We start from the raw sequence: 25244 nt of genomic DNA, 5'->3' as shown, positions 1-25244 counted from the left end.
GGCAAGGGCAAAGGAAAAGCCAAAAGCAATTTTCAGCCAATGGCTGATTTGGGACAGCCTTCACAAAAGGCTAAGAATGATGCATATTGGATAAGTTTCATTCTTTAGACCACGAACAAAAGCACATCCAAGCAAGTGAAGCTGTGAGCTCTCCTCCCCACCCCCCCCCCACCCCCGACCTGCTGCTTGCGCCTCACCCCCTCTTCTCCTTTGCCGCTTGGACTCTCCCCTCCCGCTTCGCCCTCCTTGCCCCCCACTTGCCCTCTGTGCCCCCCGCACTACTACAGCCGTGCGTGCCCCCCCCCCCCCCCCCCCCCCCCCCCCCCCCCCCGGGTCTCCTCCTTCCCTCCTGCGTATCCACTCCCCGTTTCTTTCCCCTCCGTCTCTAGCAGAAAGTTTTCTCAAGTTTTTTGGGACATCCTCATTTTGGCAAGTCTCGGCTTTTTCTTGTCTTCACCCTCAGGAGGACTCCATGGTAGCTGCTCCGTCAACCCTGACCAAGGCCACCATTACTTGATTATCTTTTTCCGAAGCAGACCTTCAGATCCTCGCTACAACTGTTGCAACATTAGAGGCCTCCACCCTAGTATGCAAGATTGTCAGTAGCCGACTTGTGCGGACAACTCAAAGATCTTTTGCAAGCGAGCCTCATCGGTGGGCTTGCAAAGATCATAGACATTCATCCTCTGGGGCGTGGCTACTACTAGGTTAAGTTCGATTTGCCAGAGGCGTCAGATCGAGTCATGCAGCTGAGCCCCGTTGCATTGCGCATGGCCCAAGCCTTCTTTGCACAGTGGCAGCACGGCTTCGACCCCACATCCAACCCTCTGGCTAGCATGTCAGGCTTTCCAGTGATAGTTTGCTTCCCAAGCCTCAGGAAGGAATACCTTCCTCTTCTCCCGGTGATTGGTGGAGCCGTTGGGAGAGTGATGGAATCCCCCCCCACTGTTGCCTCGTCCCTCGCACGGGCAGCCGGGATTCCATCCCTTCACATTTGTATTACCTCAGTGGAGTCAATGCCTCATGTCATATCTATCCAATGTCTTCGGGGCAACCCCATCATTCAACAAGTGGAGTACCCAGGCCTTCCAGGCCAATGCTTCATTTGCAAGCAAATGGGCCATCTCGCCAGAGCTTGCCCTTGGTGCTAGTCCAGGAGACCGGCTCCTGTGGTCCCCCCCCGGCAGTTCCCGTTCAGATCCTCACCAAGGGGAAGAGAGAGAGACAGGCTCTCAGGCAATGGAGCACCAAGACCCGACCACGGACGATCCTGCTATCAAAGAGTGGCGGATCGTTAGCCCGGGCCCGGGCCCTCAGCCGACTACTAGAAGTGAGTGCCACCAACGGGCACCAAGCTAGCAGAGCACAGGAGGATTTGGTTCTGTCAGAGAACCGTCTCGAGCATTTATCACACCCATCAGGGATGGGCCCCCTCCAATCACAGCGAGGGTTCCTCCGCCCCTCCAGTTTGGCGGCCGCTTCCCCGCCGAAATTCCTCCTCCAACTCTCAGTGTCCAATGAGACCAATTGGCCCCACTAAGCCCCCAGTGAGCCCCTCCCCACAGTCTCCCTCTCCGATGGATCACTCCAAGCCACGCCCTTCTCCTGCCTCTCCGCCCTCCTCCGCCTCCGCCTCCCACCCCCTCCTCCTCCATCCTCGCCTCCGATGATTTCCGCAACAGTCTCCTCTCTCCCCCTTCCTCTGAGCCCACCTTCCCCCCTCCCTCTTCCTCTCTAGTGCACTCCCATCGCCCTCCAGCAACCCCCGACCCTAAGCAGAGACAGCTAGCGAGTTCCATTCGCCACTTGGATTCATCTTTTCTCTGAGTCCATTCAAATGACCATTGTTGCTTCCCTTGTAAGGGCTCTCCCGTCAGAGTCCCCAGGTGGTGAGATGAGGTTGAAAGGCTAGAACACTATTCATCTAAGGGAGGTGCAACACGATGGAAATGTAAGCAATGTTTGCGAGAACCATACAAGACTTCACATTTTGGGATGAAGTCAACACTATCAATGTTGTGATGAACCCGATCATGCGCTTGATGCGGATTGCAGATGGATGGGGGCCATGCATTGGCAAGGTTTATAAAGGGACTGATCAAATGATCAAGAAAATAAGGGAAATGGCCTTGTCCGATAAGAAATATGCAGAGGTTCGAGAATTATGTGAAGCACGATGGAATGGTTATCATTCTCCCATGCATGATGCTGCATGTCTTGGATCCCGAATGGATGGTTGCGAGACGGTGCTTTCTAGGCAGATTTGTGATGATCATAAAGGAAGGTTGGTGAAAGACCAACTTGGATTTTATCACAGCAAGTTGGGAAGGGTTTGGATCGGTCGATGCACAAAGAGACAGGTTTAAGATTGGGATTGCTTTATGGTGGGAGGATTATGGGGCTCGTACACCAAAGCTTCAATCATTGGTAGTAAGAATCTTGTCTCAAGGTGCAAGCTCCTCTCTGATTAAGCAACTATGGAGTGTATTCGGCCATGTCGCATCCAAGAAGAGAAACAAACTTGGGACAAAACAAGTCAATGACTTGATTTTTGTAAGTGTTAATTTGCGCTTGCTTGGTGTATGGCTTCTTCCAACCCAAAGAAGTTTATATTGGTTGATGAGGAGACACATGGACTTGCAGATCCTAGTGAGGATGGGGTTGAAGCTTTGGATGCTGCAGATGTTGATCTTGATTGAAACCGGCCTCCGGTAGAAACCAAAGTGCGGTAGACTAGCAGTCACCAAATCCAATTGTAGTCCAGCCAATAACAATTAAACAGGAGCTAGAGTGCTCCAAAACGAGAAAGAGAACGACACCTGTTGGCCCCAAAGCTTGGCGCCCCTTTCGGTATTTCTTTATTCAATTTCAATGGAAAAGATTCAGATGATTACAACATGGCCATCCATGGCTCGAATGTCTAAAAGTCCAATCTTGCAATCCTCAGGACCTCTTAGCATAGAGGTTACATAGCCTTGTGTCCCAAGAACACCACACTGTTATCTCCTCTAATCTACTAAGTTTGTACATCCATGAGGCCTTGAATATGCATCTGACTGAACCATGCACATAGCCATAAACTCAGCCATGAAAACCAGTCCACAAACTCATCCAAAACAGCCCACAATCTTGTCCTGTTTCTACCCTCTGAACTGCCAAACCCTTCCTCTCACAAAGGGCCAGTGAGAACCACTCTAAAACAGTCTTGAGCCAGTGAAAAGAGAGACTCCATAAGACATCACCTGCAGTCCCACTTGCTCACAAAGAAAGAGAAACTTACAGTCTTTATGTCGCTTTCCACAAGAGAGAAAAGACACGAGGAAGAGCCCCGTATTGTCCTGTCCTCTTGTCTTGCAGCCGGGAGAGAGAGAGAACTAGTGAGAGAACCTGCTGTCCAGCCTTGTGTTCCCTTCTCACAGTTCACACTTCTCAGCTAACAAACAGTTCTTATCCAAAAGCATTGGAGAGAGAAAAAGGAGAACCTGTAGGTGCCTGTTTGCTCTGCAGCCAGCAGCCAACCAGCTCTTCAAGAACTAAAGAGAAAGAGAGAGAGAGAGAAAAGAGACCTGTATCTCTGTTCAGCCAGCAACCAGCCTGTTTCAAACTCTTAATAGCATGCATAGAAGAGTATGTGACTGCCTCTGTAGCCTCAGCAATACAGCCCGCCTGCAGCCCTTCCAAGAAGCCACCAGTGACCAGCAGCGCAGGTTCTCTGAAGCTGTCTTTCCCATGCCTGGATATCAGAGCTGCCCCCCTACTGTCCCTCCAAAAGCAAGAGTAAGAGAGAGGCGCAGCCTGCAGCCTGTCTGATTCAGTTTTTTACTCAGAAAAACTCCCACGCCTGCAGTCCACGCTGCCTGCCAGCCTCTCGTTTTTTTTCCCAAAAAGCTAGAGAGGTAGAAAGGGGGAAGCGTGTATTCTAAAAGTGGAGTAGCCCTCCCCATAATTATCCTAGGGCCATAAAGTTTATTAAAACCTTTCCTAGGTGCGACTTAAGGTTATAAACCTTAAGAACTTTAATTCCATTGGTACCAAAGGTTATAAAACCTTTTGGATTTAATTATCTTTGTCCCCTTTACACTTGGGGTTGTCCACACATCGTACCTTTTTGTCCGGCCACCCAAGTATGAACTTTAAAATATTTATCTTGCTCACCAACCACCATGCTCACACTTATGCTGTACCAATTTCACAGGGTCATGGCATTGATGATATGGCTTTCTTGGATGACATAGATAATAGTCTCCTTGAATGCATCATTGGCAGTAGCCATGCATGATCTCTCCTTAGTATTTGCATGTCACCTTGAGGCTTGGACTCTAGACTTGGGTTGTTTCTTCTATCTAGGCCGTGGGCCACATTTTGTGTCTTTTGTCACTTATGTCATGTATGATGTGGGCTAATTTGTTTTAAACTCTTAGATCTATTTAGTATCTATTCGCAAATTGTGAGGTGCACTAGATAGTAGACTTTAGTGTGTCTCTAATTTGTTATATCTAAACTTTTGCAAATTCTATAAGTATGTCTTTATGTTTTAAGGTTACGTAATACGGGTTTTAAAATGAGCAATGTATATTAAGATTTATTGTCATTTCTATGAATTATCTCTGTCATTCCCCTTTCTGTTCCCCCTCATTCTTGTTCCCCCTTTGGTCCGTTCCCATTCCCCTAATGGGACTTTCGTTCCGTTCCCCTTCCGTTGCTACTATGCTTGTATGAGATAGCCTTCTCCTCACAGAGCGGCCAGCCGGAGGGAAAGTGCATCTTTCTCCACTCGCTTGATTATTTGATCCATGCCCTGTACATGAGACGAGGTTGTATCTGAAACCGATCCCGTCAAGTGGGAAAGACTCCGTTTGGACACCCACACGCTTAATAGCACAACTTTAAAACCACAAATTTGAAATGGACAACTTAATACAACTTGAAATTTAAATGAAATGAAATGGAAAGATGGACACCAGCACTGGGGCCGGAACGGGCCAACCCCCCCCTCAATATATGATATATTTATTGGGAGTATTTAATGAATACAATGCTCCATGGGTTCCAAGAACCAGATAATGTCCATGTACATATGAAAACAGTACCAAACAAGAATGCTCGAAGTCGAAACTTGATGTAGAAGCTCGAAGCCGTATGACCACTAGTGTGGTCCAATCTCTACGGTCCTGTGCTTTCACTGGACTCCGCGGAGAGCGCCTCACTGGTGTTCCGAGACCACGCACAAACAGGCGCTCTCGTACTAACGCCTGGCTCTCCCGATCTCAGCACCTTTGGACCGAGGTTCGCCAATATAGCTTGGACAACCCGGCACCGAACGGGTGTTGGCCGAGCGGGATGAATCCCTTACCAGATTTAAACATAAAATACTTTTCTTAAATCTGAAATTCACTTACTTGTAGATGGATGATAGAAAACCAATACTTGTGGTGTTTGTGTAGAATATGAAGCCTCCCTTGTTGAAGAAACAGTTGCCTCGTGTAGAACCATCAAGACAAGCACGACCACAAAGGGCACAGCCGCCTGCTGTGAGAGAAGAAGCATTCACTTGCAAGGGAGGAGAGAGACCTGGCTGCTGTGTGGGGAGAATGAGCAGCTTGCTGGAGGTAGAGTACACAGCCTCTTGCCTTATTGGAGATGGAGTGCACAGCCACTTGCATGTGGTGATGATGCAGTTGCCTGGGAGAAGTGCAGCCGTCTGCTAAGAACCGCCTGCTGTCTACCAGCCAGCCGCCTGTAGAAGCTCATGCGCAGCCAGCAGTTATATAGAAAGTAGAAAAGCATGAACAGTAGCCAGTCGCCTGTAGAGAAGCATGGGGAGGTGCTTCGGCTGCAGCCTGTAGTGCAGAGGATAGGGCAGCCAGCAGCCTTAGAAGCAGTCGCTTATGGTAAAGGTAAAAGCATGCGCCTGTGGGAGAGGTAACATGCTTAGTGGGAAAAACAGCATGCGCAGCAGTCTTGCTGCAGATTCTTGCTGCAGATGGTACGCACAGCCCACCAGAGGAGCATGCGCATCAAACTTCAGCCGCCTGGGAGAGAACAAGCGCAGCCTGTTGTGTATGGAAAAACAGTCGCCTGAGGGAGAGAAGGCGCAAGTTGGTGAATAATCGCTTGAAGGATGGAAGCGATTGATCCTCTACGCTTCATGGAGAAAGCCTTTTTTAATAAAATTTAAGTGAAGTTTACTTTGGTGATTCCCACGTTTGCATGTGGGTGGGGAGTTTGGGTAGGTGACCATGCCCACCCCCACACTCACTTAGTGGGGCTCCCCACCTTGGCCCCTAAGTGGGTGCCCAAAGGGGGTGCCCACATTTAAGTGAATGTGAACACCTAACCTTATAAAATAAAAGGTTAGAATATGAAACATTAAAACAATATGTGCGACATACTTACCACCTGTTCACATGCACCAAAACTCGTCAGAATACAGAGCAGACTTTACGACTCACTGGCAGGCGTCCCCGCTCAGTAAGTAACACGTCAAGCAGGCAAACACACAAATACATGTCATGCGAAAACAGTTTCAAACATGCAAAATATGAGTGCATGTGCAAATAGTAACATGGACATATCTCCCGTTCATGGAACAAGTACAAAATATCTGTCGGCACAAAACTGACACGACATAAAAAACATAAAAACCTGGTCTTCCTATGGAGTGACAGTCCCATAGGTAAGACACAGTTCCAGGCACGAGTCTCCCTATGGCGTGACAGTCCCATAGGCAAAACACGGCACGAATACTGGCTCTTCCATGGCGTGACAATCCCATGGGTCGAACACAGTCCAGGTCATACACGGGTGGCACTGGTCTGGCTCCCGTCCATACGACACCATCCTGCTAACACACGGGTGGCACCAGTCTGGCTCCCGTCCATGTCAGCAAAATACTGGCCTCTTCACACGAGACACCGGCCTGGCCTCAAGTGAACGAGACGCAAAAACTGGAGATGGACCAAATGGTCGGCCAATTGGTGTCAAAAACTGGAGATGGACCAAATGGTCGGCCAATTGGTGACATCCCCCCGGGCTTCTAAAGAGTTGACCTCCAGCCAGAACAGATTGTTTTTCACAAGGAGCGAAAGCTTCCTGCCGGAAAGCTTTCCAGGAGATACCTTGTGAAGTTTAAGAATTATTTGCCTATTGATGCCAAATGGATAAATGAGGATTATTTTGCAGATTATCCGCAATTGTTGCAGGCATATCTTGAGGCTGAATACCCAATGCAGCTGCCATTTGCATAGAGATGAAATTGTCAGTTGCACAGTCATCAAACATGAAGAGTGCGGGCTGATCCTTGATTTGCCCCCAAGCCTTGCAAACCATTCGCTCTTTTGCATCATGACCTGTATTTCCTTGCTTGGTGTGCTTGTCCTCGTGCTTTGATTTGCGATCTGGGCATTGTCAAAACATGTGGTCTTTGCTACCACAAGAAAAGCATTTTCCCATCCTTAGCATATTGCTCTCTTTGCTCCGGGGTTAAGCCGAATTTGTTCTTCCTTGGGCCCTGTTCTTTAGATGTGTTATTTTCAGCTTTACCACCCTTGTAGGGCTCCCGGAAGTTCTTTTTAGGTGGCTGTCCACCCTTTTGCTGATTTGGGGCAGCCTTGTCTTTTCCCTTGGAACCTCCTTGATCCTGCTTAATCTTGAGCACCAATGGCTCCGTAGCAAGAGCAGAAGCAATGAGTTGTTGCAACGTATGTTTCGGGTGCAATTCAATACCCGATCGATATGCTGGTTGCAGTCCAGAACGAAACTTCCTCTTTCTTTCATCCTCAGTGATTTGCATGAAGGGAGTCACTTCCAGCAACACTTTCCAGAATTTGTTAACATACTGTTGCACACTTTCATTATCTCTTTGTTCCAGCCTGTCCCACTTTAGAGTGAGAGTTTGCTCTGCATTTGGTGGCAAGAACTGAGCATAAAATCTATCCTTGAATTCCTTCCAAGTGGAGATGGGATCCTTGGTGATCTTTTCAGTGATCCACCAATGAGCAGCAGTCCCTTTCAAAAACATGCTAGCATGGCGCACCTTTGACTTTTCTGTGAAATCCTCATCGCTAAAAGCAATGTCGAACTGTGCCACAAATGCTAACACCTTAGAAGCATCATGTTCACCATGAAAAGCATCAAATTTAACAGATTTGTCACCTGCTTTGAATTCCTTGAGCTTCCTGGCATGAGGCTCATGGTCTTCTCTTTTTCTTTTCCCCTTATCCAACGGGACAGCCCTGTCTGCATGGGCTCCATGGGCCGTCATAGAAGTTTCATGGGGCACGGTGGCATGTGCTCCACGAACTCGAAACTCAGATGCATGTGACTTACCTGCATATGGCATTGTCTCTCCATGAGACAACTCAAAAGGCAAAATTTTTCTGGAAGCAGACCTGTCACCATGAGATACATGTCTTGCATGCATGTGACTTTCATGCCCTCCATGAGCACTAGCATACATATATCTGTCAGGCTTTATGCCTTGTGGAGAAGATGCATGTCGAGAGGTGACTGTCACCTCTTCCTTTTGCATAAAAGATTTCAGCCTTTGGGATGCGGGATCTCCATGCTTCAAACGAGGTGGGTTTCTGAATTTCAGCTCTCCGTCATCCCCCTCTTTGATATCACCTTTGCGGAGGAGGTAGGCAAGTGCCAACTCCCTTGGTTTCTTGCCCACTTCGCGAGCCATTGATTCGAAAGTTACATCTACCATAGCATCAGCCTTCCTGGCTTCAATAGCACTTTGCAGATGGGGATCTTCATGCAAAAACTTTAACTCTTGCTCTTGAGCTTGCAAAAGTTTTCTCATATGTTCCATTTCAGCCCTCATAGCATCAGGCTCTTGTTCAAGCATAACTGTCTTTCCTGGAGACAGTTGACCCTTTGATTCACTATCAATAACCCTTTCAAGGGACTTGTGTCTACCTCGCAGGGCATCAGACCCACGAGAGTCACTAGATGGACCCCTCGAATTAGGCACTTCCAAAGGGTTGCCTTGGCTGTCCATTGTGTTTTAAGTTTGCTAAAAGCGGGATGTCCAGTACACAGGTTCGTTTCCCCACTAGGAAGAGGGAAACAACCGTGCTCTGATACCAATGAAACCGATCCCGTCAAGTGGGAAAGACTCCGTTTGGACACCCACACGCTTAATAGCACAACTTTAAAACCACAAATTTGAAATGGACAACTTAATACAACTTGAAATTTAAATGAAATGAAATGGAAAGATGGACACCAGCACTGGGGCCGGAACGGGCCGACCCCCCCCTCAATATATGATATATTTATTGGGAGTATTTAATGAATACAATGCTCCATGGGTTCCAAGAACCAGATAATGTCCATGTACATATGAAAACAGTACCAAACAAGAATGCTCGAAGTCGAAACTTGATGTAGAAGCTCGAAGCCGTACGACCACTAGTGTGGTCCAATCTCTACGGTCCTATGCTTTCACTGGACTCCGCGGAGAGCGCCTCACTGGTGTTCCGAGACCACGCACAAATAGGCGCTCTCGTACTAACGCCTGGCTCTCCCGATCTCAGCACCTTTGGACCGAGGTTCGCCAATATAGCTTGGACAACCCGGCACCGAACGGGTGTTGGCCGAGCGGGATGAATCCCTTACCAGATTTAAACATAAAATACTTTTCTTAAATCTGAAATTCACTTACTTGTAGATGGTTGATAGAAAACCAATACTTGTGGTGTTTGTGTAGAATATGAAGCCTCCCTTGTTGAAGAAACAGTTGCCTCGTGTAGAACCATCAAGACAAGCACGACCACAAAGGGCACAGCCGCCTGCTGTGAGAGAAGAAGCATTCACTTGCAAGGGAGGAGAGAGACCTGGCTGCTGTGTGGGGAGAATGAGCAGCTTGCTGGAGGTAGAGTACACAGCCTCTTGCCTTATTGGAGATGGAGTGCACAGCCACCTGCAGGTGGTGATGATGCAGTTGCCTTGGAGAAGTGCAGCCGTCTGCTAAGAACCGCCCGCTGTTTGCCAGCCAGCCGCCTGTAGAAGCTCATTCAGCCAGCAGTTATATAGACAGTAGAAAAGCATGAACAGTAGCCAGTCGCCTGTAGAGAAGCATGGGGAGGTGCTTTGGCTGCAGCCTGTAGTGCAGAGGATAGGGCAGCCAGCAGCCTTAGAAGCAGTCGCTTATGGTAAAGGTAAAAGCATGCGCCTGTGGGAGAGGTAACATGCTTAGTGGGAAAAACAGCATGCGCAGCAATCTTGCTGCAGATGGTACGCACAGCCCACCAGAGGAGCATGCGCATCAAACTTCAGCCGCCTGGGAGAGAACAAGCGCAGCCTGTTGTGTATGGAAAAACAGTCGCCTGAGGGAGAGAAGGCGCAAGTTGGTGAATAATCGCTTGAAGGATGGAAGCGATTGATCCTCTACGCTTCATGGAGGAAGCCTTTTTTAATAAAATTTAAGTGAAGTTTACTTTGGTGATTCCCACGTTTGCATGTGGGTGGGGAGTTTGGGTAGGTGACCATGCCCACCCCCACACGCACTTAAGTGGGGCTCCCCACCTTGGCCCCTAAGTGGGTGCCCAAAGGGGGTGCCCACATTTAAGTGAATGTGAACACCTAACCTTATAAAATAAAAGGTTAGAATATGAAACATTAAAACAATATGTGCGACATACTTACCACCTGTTCACATGCACCAAAACTCGTCAGAATACAGAGCAGACTTTACGACTCACTGGCAGGCGTCCCCGCTCAGTAAGTAACACGTCAAGCAGGCAAACACACAAATACATGTCATGCGAAAACAGTTTCAAACATGCAAAATATGAGTGCATGTGCAAATAGTAACATGGACATATCTCCCGTTCATGGAACAAGTACAAAATATCTGTCGGCACAAAACTGGCACGACATAAAACATAAAAACCTGGTCTTCCTATGGAGTGACAGTTAGGTAAGACACAGTTCCAGGCACGAGTCTCCCTATGGCGTGACAGTCCCATAGGCAAAACACGGCACGAATACTGGCTCTTCCATGGCGTGACAATCCCATGGGTCGAACACAGTCCAGGTCATACACGGGTGGCACTGGTCTGGCTCCCGTCCATACGACACCATCCTGCTAACACACGGGTGGCACCAGTCTGGCTCCCGTCCATGTCAGCAAAATACTGGCCTCTTCACACGAGACACCGGCCTGGCCTCAAGTGAACGAGACGCAAAAACTGGGGATGGACCAAATGGTCGGCCAATTGGTGTCAAAAACTGGAGATGAACCAAATGGTCGGCCAATTGGTGACATCCCCCCGGGCTTCTAAAGAGTTGACCTCCAGCCAGAACAGATTGTTTTTCACAAGGAGCGAAAGCTTCCTGCCGGAAAGCTTTCCAGGAGATACCTTTTTAAGTTTAAGAATTATTTGCCTATTGATGCCAAATGGATAAATGAGGAATATTTTGCAGATTATCCGCAATTGTTGCAGGCATATCTTGAGGCTGAATACCCAATGCAGCTGCCATTTGCATAGAGATGAAATTGTCAGTTGCACAGTCATCAAACATGAAGAGTGCGGGCTGATCCTTGATTTGCCCCCAAGCCTTGCAAACCATTCGCTCTTTTGCATCATGACCTGTATTTCCTTGCACATCAGGAACTGCATGTACATTAGCTTTGGTGTGCTTGTCCTCGTGCTTTGATTTGCGATCTGGGCATTGTCAAAACATGTGGTCTTTGCTACCACAAGAAAAGCATTTTCCCATCCTTGGCATATTGCTCTCTTTGCTCCGGGGTTAAGCCGAATTTGTTCTTCCTTGGGCCCTGTTCTTTAGATGTGTTATTTTCAGCTTTACCACCCTTGTAGGGCTCCCGGAAGTTCTTTTTAGGTGGACATCCCCTGCCATCCAAGTGCCAGTCCACATGACCCTATCCAAGTATCATGTCCCCACTATGGAGCCCGTTCATAGGTCCAAAGCTCGTCCAGACGTCTCAGAAGTGCAGAGAATGCTCAAATGATAACAACTATTTTGGTCTGTGTATTTGCACGGTTGTGTCTTTAAAGGGTTGATTAGCATCTCTACTCAATATTTAATTATGGCACTATCAAGACCACATCGCATGTAACATGTCAAATATGTTGAAAAGTGAAGGTACATCATGGCAAGACACCAGAATGGTTCATGCTGTTGGAGATTTTAAGAGATCCCTTTCGAACATATCATTATAGACTTCGGCAGGAATCTGCCTGCTATTATGAGGAACACAAAGTGTTTGACATTTGATGTTTATTAATGCCCCTCTAAGGTTTCTTATAATCGTAAAGGCTCCTAGACTACCTCTTCCCACCTAAATTTGACAGCCTAGGCCTACCCCTTTCCCCCTTTACAAAATTATGTGCATTTGTGCAAGCATATAAAACCTCCTCCCTGAGGGTTAACATTAGAAAAGTGTGGAAAAGTGTTCAGAACATGCCAATACATTGGCCAGACCAACAGCATCACTCTATACTCCTAGTGTCCTATCTTGATGCAGAATGCGGTGTCTTTCTATGAAATCCCCATCTTGTGGCATCCAATTTTTAAGTTGATTTTGGAGAAGATCTCTACCATCTAGCCTCTCAAAAATCACAAACCTACTCTTAACGGTCAACTTGCTGAGCACCTGGTAATTGACACAATCTTGTAGGCCCACTTTTTTCTTAATGAATTCAATTTCCCTCCTCCTTCACTGCCTGAACTTTCCTCCTTGGTTACCAGCCCGACAATCTATTAGGCAGGATGCCTCAGGGTACTGTCCCTTTACCAATAGGGCTCACAATGATCTGTACTCTTTATTAATTGTAACCATAATAGACATGGCACATGCATCTGGATTCTGAAGTGTGGGGCTAAAGCATGTGACACCAGGTCTCTTTGCCAACTAAAATGCAGTTACATATTCCCGGTTCAAAAATATGTCTTTCCAATCTGCCTCAAAGATGTAAAATTAAGATAAGCAAAATTTTAAAAACCTGCTTACCCTTGATCTCATGATATCAGTAACAGAGACAACAATTCCGCCTGAAGCTTCAACAAGGAGCCGAATTAGATCCTTGTAGTTATACTGCAAAATATATATAAGGTGAGCTGCTCAAGCAAAGATGCAAGAAAAAGGTTCTGTAAATTGGTTAAGGATGTTCAAGTACAATATGTGGCGTGTGCATCATGTTTGAGATGCTTAAATACAGGGATTATTAATACCAGATACATGGATCCAACATAGAAGGTAAAATCCTTGAAAGCCGTGACTCGTACTTCTGGTTCAATAATCTTCAACAACTTAGCATCACCATCAATTTTCCATAGCAAATTTGGAGTAAACCTGTACATAAGACCTTCTAGTGTTCAAAAAATTAGACCATTTACAACATACAGACATCCTGATGAGGAGTCGTGGTGGGCATAGATTGCGATGTGATTTAGAAAGGGCATGTTAATGCCATACACCAGTCTAAACATTTTTACCTCGAGAAGCTTGGGAATTCAGATGATATAGAGCTTCTTGCAGCAACAGCCTGATCAAAAAAGAGCACACAAGTATACATGAAACAAAATCATGACTAACGTGACCATTTTCTTCAAGTCTGGCCACACACACATAGGAAATGACAAATCGGCCCCACACACACACACACACAAGCAGAAATCGTACCACACACACACACACACACACACACACACACACACACAAATAGATGTCATACCTCAACCCAAGCAGTTCCAATAACCGGTTTCTTTTCTGCCACAGCTTGAATGACAGCATCAGTGACATAAGAGCCATCCTCCACAATCAGGTGTGTACATTCTACACACCATTTGTCCACTGCATATCCACCTGCAAATTGCTAGAAGGCATAGTCTGAGCATCACAGAATAAATAGAAGCAGCAGGAAAGACAAATCATCACTGAGTGAAGGTTAATATGACAAGAGTACATCCAATTTTATCACAATCTATCTGTTTAACAAAATTCAGTAATATGTGAGCCTGGCACACATTTCTGGACAATTTACTTCCGAGGCAACAGTAACTACACAAAAAATAACATCTTTTAACATATCAAAGTTGACTTTACTTTACAAACATAAACTTAGCAAGTCAAGAGGGGAGAAACGAGGAGACATGAGAAGGGGCTGGGGATGGGCATGCAATGTCTTCGAGAGATTGGATGGTGCAAATAATTTCCAAGATAGTTAAAGAGTGTATACCATCAGGTCAGGATAACCGAGAAAGATGTGCACAAGACCGCTTCTAGGACGAAACAAGCCTTTTCTGTTAGCTTCTCTAGCGTTCCTTTTCCTCCGCCCGGCCTCCCACCCTTCCATCCCCTTCTGCTTTTGCCCCTCCTTTCCGAGCCCTTCCTCTCCATCCCCTTTCCGATAGGTTTCAGCGATCAGGTTGCACTTGTTTCAGCAAGTGTCAGCTTCCGATGGACAGGCACCTGCCTAGGTAGACCCAGCGCCCCACCACCAGCCTCCCTAGCGACAAGCCCAGCACAAAGAGGACACGGCCCACCACCTAGCAGTATATGGTCATTGTTCTCTATGTAGATGACCCCATCTTAACAAGGGATCATTAGAAAAAGATCTCATAAGCACAGCAGATGCTTAGTGCAGAGTTTGAGATGATAGATCTTCGGCTCACGCATTTTTTTTGGGGGGGGGATTGAGGCTTGGCAGAAGCCAAATAACATTTTCATCTCTTAGGAGAAATATGCACGTGAGATTCTCAAGGCATTTGGCATGAACGAATGCAAGGCAGTTGGTACCCCAATGGAGGTTGAGCTAAAGCTATCCAACCGAAGACACTTCAGACCTTGTGGATGAGATCTTATACAAGAAACTGGTTGGTAGTCTTATATACTAGACCAAACATCAGTTTTGATGTTGGTGTTTTGAGCACGTTCTCCAACAAGCCCCAGAAGAATCATTAGAAAGCAAGTATGAGGGTGTTGCGATACATCCAAGGTACTCAAGAGTACCGCATCACCTATGCCACAAGCAACACCCTCAGTGGCTTTTGTGATCTTCCTTTAGCTAACCGTGTGGCTAATCTTGAGAATTAGTGACCTCAGGTTTCTCCGGCAAGAGGAAAAAGGCACAAAGACGAGCTAGAACGGCGCCTGGACATAAGGGACATTGGGAAGTTCAGGTATTGAGTACTCTCAGACAGCTTTGTCCACCACTAAGTTGGATCAAGAAGAAGAAGAATTCTGTCATCTACCTGTGAATATTGAAGGTCAAGAAGTAAGATTCTACCAATGGATACCAAAGACGAGGATCTTTGCGTGCAATTCCCAGATCTCAGTCTAGAGGACCTTCCAAGAGTTGATAAGAAGTTATATGGAAAGATCCGGTATCATTGACGGCTTTTCCGGAAGCAATGATAGCCCCCTCAACATAAGAAGCAGGAGGCGATATCACATGCACACTTGTACTACTAGGGTGCCACGAGGACATTCTACTTAGTCCGTACACTTAAGACACCATTTTGATGGACTGCATGTTGTGAGCCCTTATCCACGGACAGTCCGCCAAGCACCATCTAGGTCTAGTGTCATGTCAGCGTCAAGAGTCATGTGCAAGTCTTGCACAAAGTCTATACATAACCCTACTTGCAAGCTGCAATGATATACAGGGATCCCGGCGGGGACTTACTAAACCTGTTGTTTTGTTCGTGGAACACCGGTAAGGTCATTTAGGACTAGCAACGTCTACCGCTACTAAAGAAAGCACCTTATGCCTAAAATCATGTGATAAGGATGTGACTATGAAATCAGAACCTAATAAGGGTGTGACTATGAAATCACACACAAAATCCACCATCTCAATCCCCAACCTAGCACTATGTGCTAAAACTTTTAATGGACGCTACCTATCAACATAAAACCGTGCCATATCCGACCACTTTCAAACTATTAAGTCTTAAGGGCACAAGGGATCGGGATTCATACCCATCCACAAGCATAAACATGGTGTATCCGGTAGTCGTATGCTTAGCACTGTTGTAGCCAAACTTGACCATAGGAATGTACCTCTCCCAATCAAATAGTTCTTGGGAGACACATGCATGAAGCATATCCTCCAAAACCTCATTCACCCTCTCTGTTTGCCCATTATCAGACAAACTCATACTCAGGTAGTCTCCAATTTCTAGAAAACTAACTCCCAAAATTGTCCAATAACCTTGGAGTCCCTATCACTTAAAATATAGGAAGGCAACCCATAAAGTCTAAAAAGTTGATCAATAAACTAGTGCGCCAACTTAGGGATCTTTATGGTGGACTTAGTGGGTACAAATCTAGCAATCTTGGTTAGTCAATCAACAACAACTATGCCCTCGTGTCCCATACCACCATGACCAGTCCCGAGGTACCAATGGCAGACTGTCTTAATCACTATGGACTCGCAAGAGTGGATTAGTACCACTCTCATGGCCTAAGTACTAACCATCATAGCACACGACTACAACAATACCATAACCCACTCCACACATAACTCTCACTTTACCATAACCCACTCCACTCGTAACTCTCACTTTACCATAACCCAGTCCACTCATAACCCTCAGTTATATAGCTTTTTCCAATAAAAGATATAATTATGGGATTATTCACTTATAACTCACTTATGGGTTGTTATAAGTCCTGACCCTTATAATCAACCTGTTGTCCTAATCCCCGATCCCTATCACCATTTGGCCGCCCAAGTGGCTCTCCTCTATTTCGTGCCACGGTACAAGACGCCAAGGAGCTTCATGTTGCCCATACTAAGGCCAGGACACGTCACCCATGCTGTGTCCAGGACATGGAGCCCACTAGTACAACACCCAACTACATAGCTCTGTTGTTAGAATTTATGCATCTCAGTGTTTTGGGGCTGTACCTATTATTGGGTATTTTATGCATTTTCTCCTATTTATTTGTCTTGTGAGCAGTCGGCCAGCCCTAGAGGCAAGTTGGCCAGCTCACACATGGACTATATAAGGAGTTCCCCTTTATTCACTATTTTATCCGTTCCCTTGCACAAGTTCAACATTCTCTTGCTGGCCTATTGCCATTGTAAAGCTTCAAGCTAATATAAAAGGTGATCTTGTCCACAAACTCTCTCTACTGTCTCTCGTCTTGTTTATGCTTCCACCTGTGCATTCTCAATCATGGTATCATTCGCTTAGGTTCAGGCTGCTCCATCTTCTGCAAATCTGCCCGCCTTCTCATCTATGCCTTATGTTTTCTGCCCTACCTCCTCCTGGCTGCAGTTCAGTCCTAAACAGTGGCTGCGTTTTCATACACTAGTGCGTTTTCTGGTCCATCCAATCTTTCCCTTGCTACCGGCCAGCTCTTGGCTGCGTTTTCTTCTATAGTGGCAAGCATTGGAGTTTTGGCTGCAAATTCTGCTCTGGTATCAGATTTGCTCAGTTCTCTTGCATGTGGAGTTGCCAAACAAGTGGCTTTACATTTCCTTCTTCCTCCACGAGTCCCTGCCCTTCCGGTAGGAGGTTCCCGGTGGTTTCTTGGACTGTTTTGCTGCTGTCTCGCCTCCTCCTCTCTCAGGTTTGAGAGAGGGCTGATTGGTTCTAGGCCTCGCTTCGTTGGAAAGCACTTGAGAGAAGTGTTTGAGAGCTGAGATTTGTTCTTTGTTGCTGTGGATATGGCTCCCCCCTATACGAACAAGGATGACAAGTTGAAAGGACCCAAGTATGCTCATTGGAAGCTTCAGATGCGGATCTAGTTCATCCACAAGGGTTTGTGGGATATTGTTCAAGGCATTGAAAGCAAGCTCGACTGTCCTCAAAACTCTAGGAGGTGGACAAAGGATTAGGAGGATGAATATGCTGCGAAATTACAAGACTGGGAGAATCGGGATGTGACTGCTCCCTACAGGAGGCCTACAGATCGAAAGTCAATATACACATATTTAGAACACTTAATTTACCTGTTATTAAACAATGGAAACAACATCAACAACACAAATACTAGAAATACTGAAAATACAAATGACACCAGCACTAGGGCCGGAAAGGGCCGGCCCCCCCCTCAATACTTTTTGTATTTCTTGGAGTATTTATATTTGTACAAGTGTCACGGGCTTGACAGGCCAGATTTCTCCACAAGGGAGTGAAAACAATCAAATAAAACTAATTCAAGTCGATGAAGAGGTGTTGGTCGGAATAGCCCCAAATCACAGGCTCATTCCCACCTTCACTGGGTGGACACCTGCCTTTCACTGGTCTTCCGGGACCGTGCACCAACAGGCACGCCCGTACTAACGCAGGCCAAGGGGTACACCGCGGAGGGAACGTGGCCTGGTTCTCCCCAATGAACTTTGCTCCCAAATTTCCTCGTGAGTCTAACCTTCACTGGCTCTCAGAAGCTCTAAGAGCGCGGTTAACAACACCACATAGGGAAATATACTAGCCACACCAAGAAGAATTTCCTGAACATGGTCAACCTATACATGCCATGTTCCTGTACTACACAACTTAAAGCATTCTCTGAATTTAAATTTGCAAATTTCAGATTTATACAAATGAGAAAAATATGAGAGCACCTGGTACGGTGAGTACAGTCCAAATACAACCGGTACAATTTGTAGCAGGTACAATCCAGCACATCAAGAACTTCACATGTGTGCAGGTACAACATGTACTGTTTGTATAGCTGGCAGGTACAGTCAGGTACAACGGGTACATATGGACAGCCAACAGTTGCAGGCATAGCAGGTACTGGTCAGGTACACGTGGGCAGCCAGTAGGTACAGTAGGTACACAAGGCAGTAAATGAGCATGGGGGTGCTCTACAGCAACAAGTCCAGGCCTGGTACAGCAAGCGGGTACTCTACAACAGTAGGTACAGCATGCCTGGTACAGCAGGCGAGTACTATATAGCAGCAAGTACAGACCTGGTACAGCAGGCATGTACTGTACAGCAGCAGGTACAAGAGGCGTGGGCAGCCCTGCAAGCAGGTACAGCTGCTGGTTCAGGCGTGGGAAGCAGGCGGATACAGCAGCAACACGGAGGTGGGTAAATGTTTATCGTTGCTTCTTTGTTTTGTTTAGCTTTTGGTGTGGTTTTGGTCCTGCTGGCACTAAAGCACCAATGCAATCTAACATTGCGGATGGCAAAGATGTCGAAACTACCCAGCTCAATGAATGCAAGGACACTAGTAGCGAAGATGATGTTGAGGTCGAGGAGAATAGTGGTGACGAGTCGAATCGTGAAGATGGTGAGATGGAGGAGCGTAGTGAAACAAAAGAGTTGACACAGCCAAGTGCAAAGAAGCCATGTAAGAAAAGGCACCCTCCCATCACAAAGGGCAAGCGAAAGCGTGGATGTAAATGTCATTTTAGTGTCAAGAGGCTCGCACAAGATCCAGGGGTTGCCATAATCTCTTACATACATCCATACCACACAAATGCAAATGATGAGGTTTGTCATGGTATAAGATTTGTTGATCCCTCTTTGAAGTTCTCTCCATGGATCTCAATGCAAAAGAAACTATGGGTGTCAAGCATGCTATATCGTGGTTTCTCTCCACATCAAGTGTTGGAAATGCATGTCCAAGCATTGCATTCAAGCCAAAGTCATGACCCTACAATTACTATGGTTAGGGATGACTTTTTGTCTATTCGTGACATCATGAATATATCTAGCAAGCTGGCTATTGATCAGTACCAGCTACACACAGATGATGCGGAAAGCACCAAGAGATGGTGTCACGAGAATCAATCAAGCACCTTTATCTACCAAGAGCAAGATATGGAACATTCCAAGGAATTTATCCTTGGAATACAATCACCATGGCAAAGGGAGATGTGCAAGAAGTTCGGAAATGGGAACCTTCTTGCGATGGATGCTACCTTTGGCACAAACAAATATAAGGTATGTGGTGTAAATTATCATTTTTACTTATTGTTCACATTCTCTTAAGTTATAATAAATGTTCATTTTTTACTTCTTGTTCATATTCTCACTTTCCTTTAAAACACATGAACAGTTTCATTTGTATACAATCCTTGTTTTTGATGGTCATCGCAATGGTGTGCCCATTGCTTGGGTGCTTACATCTTCAGCTACATTTGAGTGTACTTGCACTTGGTTAACCAAGTTTAGAGATAATATGCTTGACTTTCATAAATCATGGGAGCCCGGAGCCTTTATGGTTGATGATGCCGAAACGGAGATTAATGCGCTCAGGTTAGGACCATATGTTAATATGTGTTGAGTGCAAACTAATGAGAACCGTGTGTTTGAGTTCTATGTGACGTGTCCTTTCTATTTTTCGTAGGGTGGTGTTCAATCAACCCATTTTTCTATGCTTGTGGCATGTCAAACGTTGTTAGCTCCGACAACTTATTAAGAAGATGAAGGAATGGCCCAAAAGAGCTTCTATGTTTTGGTCTTTGGGAAATATCATGAACATGCAAGGGTCAGCAAATTCTACAGACCATATAATCAAGAAGGATGCAAAGGCTATGATCTCTACCTTCTACTCCGACTTTAGAGATGAGGGGAGTTTTATTGAGTATTTCAAAACCTATTGGGAGGCCAAACTAGGTAAGGTTGAATTTTAAACTTTATACATACTCTTCTTATAGATAAAATAATGCACACTTGCTCTCCTTCTTGTTCGTACTTCATTTCTTGCTCTTCTAACTTCATTTGTTTTATGTGCAGAAATGTGGGTGCGTGCTTCCCGATTGCTTCCACATTCAGGACAAGACACTAATGGAGCAATAGAGTCATATCATGGGCAGTTCAAATAAAAGTTCTTGGGCTCTTCCAAAAGGATGAGTTCGAGGCGGGTGGATTGGCTCTTATACAAGTTAACATCATCATGCTTGCCATATTATTGGTATGTTCAGCAGTTGAAGGACAATGATTTTATGAGGAACGTCATTGAAAGAGTAGTGGAGAATTCTTATGAGCGAGCACTTCATATACCAAATGCTAATGTCTCATTCCAGGTTGGTGGTGTTGCTATAGTGGAGAGCATGCACACAAAAGCTTCATTTTACACAGTCTACAATTTCGATTGCCAATGGGCATGCTGCACATGTGCGTGGGCAGAGCTTGGAAATATTTGCAAGCACTAAATTAAGGTGATGTTGTTGCGGGGTGCTTCACATGCTTCACTTATGGAGCAATGCCAACATATGTATGAAGCATGGGAAGATGCTTCTAGGTCTAGTGTCGATCTTCACTCACATGTATCTACTATTGATGTGCTTGAACCAAATGGTGATGATGTTGCCGCATTAGGAGGAGACAATGTATGTAGTGAAGTACTTGAGCAAGAAGGAAATGTGAAGACACTTCAATGCTTGTGGCAAGAGTTGTCTTGTTTTGTAGGACAGGACCAGCCTTTGATTGAGGAGGCTTACAATGGATTGAGGAGAACATTGGGCCATGTGAAGACAATGAAGGCAAGAATGGATGAGTGAACTGAAACACAAGCTAATTTTCAAGTCTTGGAAGATGGATTCAGCAACTCCTTGAAGCGAGCAAAACCATTCTTTGAGAAGGGCAACAAGAAGAAATCAACATCATCAAAGAGTCACCCATTGGCTCACCCCTTCAAGACCCCTGCTAAGAAAACCAAAGTGTCAATGCAAAAAAGGCTTGACGAGAAAGCTTCAAAGTAGCCTTTTGAATTTATGTAATGAACTCTCCAATGCTTCAATGGCTTTTTGCATCACAGTCTTCAACCAATTATTGTGCGTCTTGAGCCGTATTTTGTTCGTCTGTTGCCGTGTGTAAGAGAAACAAAGTTGGTGTGTGTAAGATTGTGTGTGTGTGTGAGAGAGCTTCTCAATAGCGTGTATGAGAAGAGAGGGAGAGAGAGAGAGAGAGAGAGAGACTTCAACAGAGCTTTGCAATAGCGTGTATAGCGTGTATAAGCGTGTATAAGCGTGTACAAAATGCTACATTCATTTAAAAGAACATTATCAACATGTCTGTAAGAAAGAGCTTCATTTAAAACAACATGAGAGAGAGGCTTATTGTCATGAAACCATTCCAAATGTACCATATTAGAAATGATAGTGTTTTTGGCCACAATGGCTATTACGTAGAGTGTATGCAAACTCACACATAAAAAGGGGACATAAAAAAAGCTATATAGGCTTTGACATAACTAAATCCAAAAACAATATCGCTAAGCTATGTTGTTCTTGGCCATCAAACGCGAAGAACGTCGAAAGGGAGCATGTTGTTTCACAACATGAATTGGCGTTTCCTGAGGCTCACTCTCTTCGACCTGTACGAACAAAAAATTAAGCGTCAATTCAATTCATCACCATCAACAGCTTAAGCTGTAAAACAAAAGCTATCATTACATATCACCTGTGTGCTCATGTCATGCGTATTGTCAACATCTGCATTTGCAACATCGGGAGCCTCCCCACCTTCAATTGAATCCTCCTCCTCACCTTCAATTGTATCCTCCACGTTTAGATTTTCTTTCTCCTCACCTTCAATTGAATCCTCCACCTTCCATTTTCTTCCTCCTCACCTTCACTTGCTTTCTTGGGTGTTGGGGTGAGGAGGAAGAAAATGAAGACGTGGAGGATTCAATTGAAGGTGAGGAGGAAGAAAATGTAGACGTGGAGGATACAATTGAAGGTGAGGAGAAAGAAAATCTAAACGTGAAGGATACAATTGAAAGTGAGGAGGAGGATTCAATTGAAGGTGGGGAGGCCCCCGATGTTGCAAATGCAAATGTTGACAATACGCATGACATGAGCACACAGGTGATACGTAATGATAGCTTTTGTTTTACAGCTTAAGCTGTTGATGGTGATGAATTGAATTGACACTTAATTTTTTGTTCGTAACAGGAAGAAGAGAGTGAGCCTCAGAAAACGCCAATTCATGTTGTGAAACAACATGCTCCCCTTCGACGTTCTTCGCGTTTGATGGCCAAGAACAACATAGCTTAGCGATATTGTTTTTGGATTTAGTCATATCAAGGCTATGTAGCTTTTTTTATGTCCCCTTTTTATGTGTGAGTTTGCATACACTCTACGTAATAGCCATTGTGGCCAAAAACACTATCATTTCTAATATGGTACATTTGGAATGGTTTCATGACATTAAGCCTCTCTCTCATGTTGTTTTAAATGAAGCTCTTTCTTACAGACATGTTGAAAATGTTCTTTTAAATGAATGTAGCATTTTGTACACGCTTATACACGCTGTACACGCTATTGCAAAGCTCTGTTGAAGTCTCTCTCTCTCTCTCTCTCTCTCTCTTCTCATACACGCTATTGAGAAGCTCTCTCACACACACACACAATCTTACACACACCAACTTTGTTTCTCTTACACACGGCAACACACGAACAAAATACGGCTCAAGACGCACAATAATTGGTTGAAGACTGTGATGCAAAAAGCCATTGAAGCATTGGAGAGTTCATTACATAAATTCAAAAGGCTACTTTGAAGCTTTCTCGTCAAGCCTTTTTTGCATTGACACTTTGGTTTTCTTAGCAGGGATCTTGAAGGGGTGAGCCAATGGGTGACTCTTTGATGATGTTGATTTCTTCTTGTTGCCCTTCTCAAAGAATGGTTTTGCTCGCTTCAAGGAGTTGCCGAATCCATCTTCCAAGACTTGAAAATTAGCTTGTGTTTCTGTTCACTCATCCATTCTTGCCTTCATTGTCTTCACATGGCCCAATGTTCTCCTCAATCCATTGCAAGCCTCCTCAATCAAAGGCTGGTCCTGTCCTACAAAACAAGACAACTCTTGCCACGAGCATTGAAGTGTCTTCACATTTCCTTCTTGCTCAAGTACTTCACTACATACATTGTCCCCCCCTAATACGGCAACATCATCACCATTTGGTTCAAGCACATTAATAGTAGATACATGTGAGTGAAGATCGACACTAGACCTAGAAGCATCTCCCCATGCTTCATACATATGTTGGCATTGCTCCATAAGTGAAGCATGTGAAGCACCCTGCAACAACATCACCTTAATTTGGTGCTTGCAAATATTTCCAAGCTCTGTCCACGCACATGTGCAGCATGCCCATTGGCAATCGGAATTGTAGACTGTGTAAAATGAAGCTTTTGTGTGCATGCTCTCCACTATAGCAACACCACCAACCTGGAATGAGACATTAGCATCTGGTATATAAAGTGCTCGCTCATAAGAATTCTCCACTACTCTTTCAATGGCGTTGTTCCTCATAAAACCATTGTCCTTCAACTGCTGAGCATACCAATAATATGGCAAGCATGATGATGTTAACTTGTATAAGAGCCAATCCACCCGCCTCGAACTCATCCTTTTGGAAGAGCCCAAGAACTTATATTTGAGCTGCCCATGATATAACTCTATTGCTCCATTAGTGTCTTGTCCTGAATGTGGAAGCAATCGGGAGCACGCACCCACATTTCTGCACATAAAACAAATGAAGTTAGAAGAGCAAGAAATGAAGTACGAACAAGAAGGAGAGCAAGTGTGCATTATTTTACCTATAAGAAGAGTATGTATAAAGTTTAAAATTCAACCTTACCTAGTTTGGCCTCCCAATAGGTTTTGAAATACTCAATAAAACTCCCCTCATCTCTAAAGTCAGAGTAGAAGGTAGAGATCATAGCCTTTGCATCCTCCTTGATTATATGGTCTGTAGAATTTGCTGACCCTTGCATATTCATGATATTTCCCAAAGACCAAAACATAGAAGCTCTTTTTGACATGCCACAAGCATAGAAAAATGGGTTGATTGAACACCACCCTACGAAAAATAGAAAGGACACGTCACATAGAACTCAAATACACGGTTCTAATTAGTTTGTACTCAACACATATTAACATATGGTCCTAACCTGAGCGCATTAATCTCCGTTTCGGCATCATCAACCATAAAGGCTTCGGGTTCCCATGATTTATGAAAGTCAAGCATATTATCTCTAAACTTGGTTAACAAAGTGCAAGTACACTCAAATGTAGCTCAAGATGTAAGCACCCAAGCAATGGGCACACCATTGCGATGACCATCAAAAACAAGGATTGTATACAAATGAAACTGTTCATGTGTTTTAAAGGGAAGTGAGAATGTGAACAAGAAGTAAAAAATGAACATTTATTATAACTTAAGAGAATGTGAACAATAAGTAAAAATGATAATTCATTACACCACATACCTTATATTTGTTTGTGCCAAAGGTAGCATCCATCGCAAGAAGGTTCCCATTTCCGAACTTCTTGCACATCTCCCTTTGCCAT

At 45.1% G+C, this 25244-nt stretch overlaps 1 protein-coding gene across 1 annotated transcript in view; it reads right to left on the bottom strand.

Moving 5' to 3' along the window:
- NBS1 (nijmegen breakage syndrome 1) overlaps positions 1–25244 on the bottom strand; it is a 73683-nt gene that overhangs the window by 6269 nt on the left and 42170 nt on the right. Inside the window, exons 5-8 of the mRNA XM_086806528.1 lie at positions 13710–13840; positions 13471–13520; positions 13207–13327; positions 12986–13069 (exon numbers count right to left, since the gene is read on the bottom strand). Coding sequence (XP_086662654.1) covers positions 12986–13069; positions 13207–13327; positions 13471–13520; positions 13710–13840 — 386 coding nt within the window. The remainder of the gene's footprint in view (positions 1–12985; positions 13070–13206; positions 13328–13470; positions 13521–13709; positions 13841–25244) is intronic.

The sequence above is a fragment of the Cibotium barometz genome, chromosome 12 (genome assembly GCF_041138505.1).
Source record: "Cibotium barometz isolate CiBa-2024 chromosome 12, ASM4113850v1, whole genome shotgun sequence".
Lineage (NCBI taxonomy): Eukaryota > Viridiplantae > Streptophyta > Polypodiopsida > Cyatheales > Cibotiaceae > Cibotium > Cibotium barometz.
This window is presented reverse-complemented; position numbering and strand designations above follow the sequence as displayed.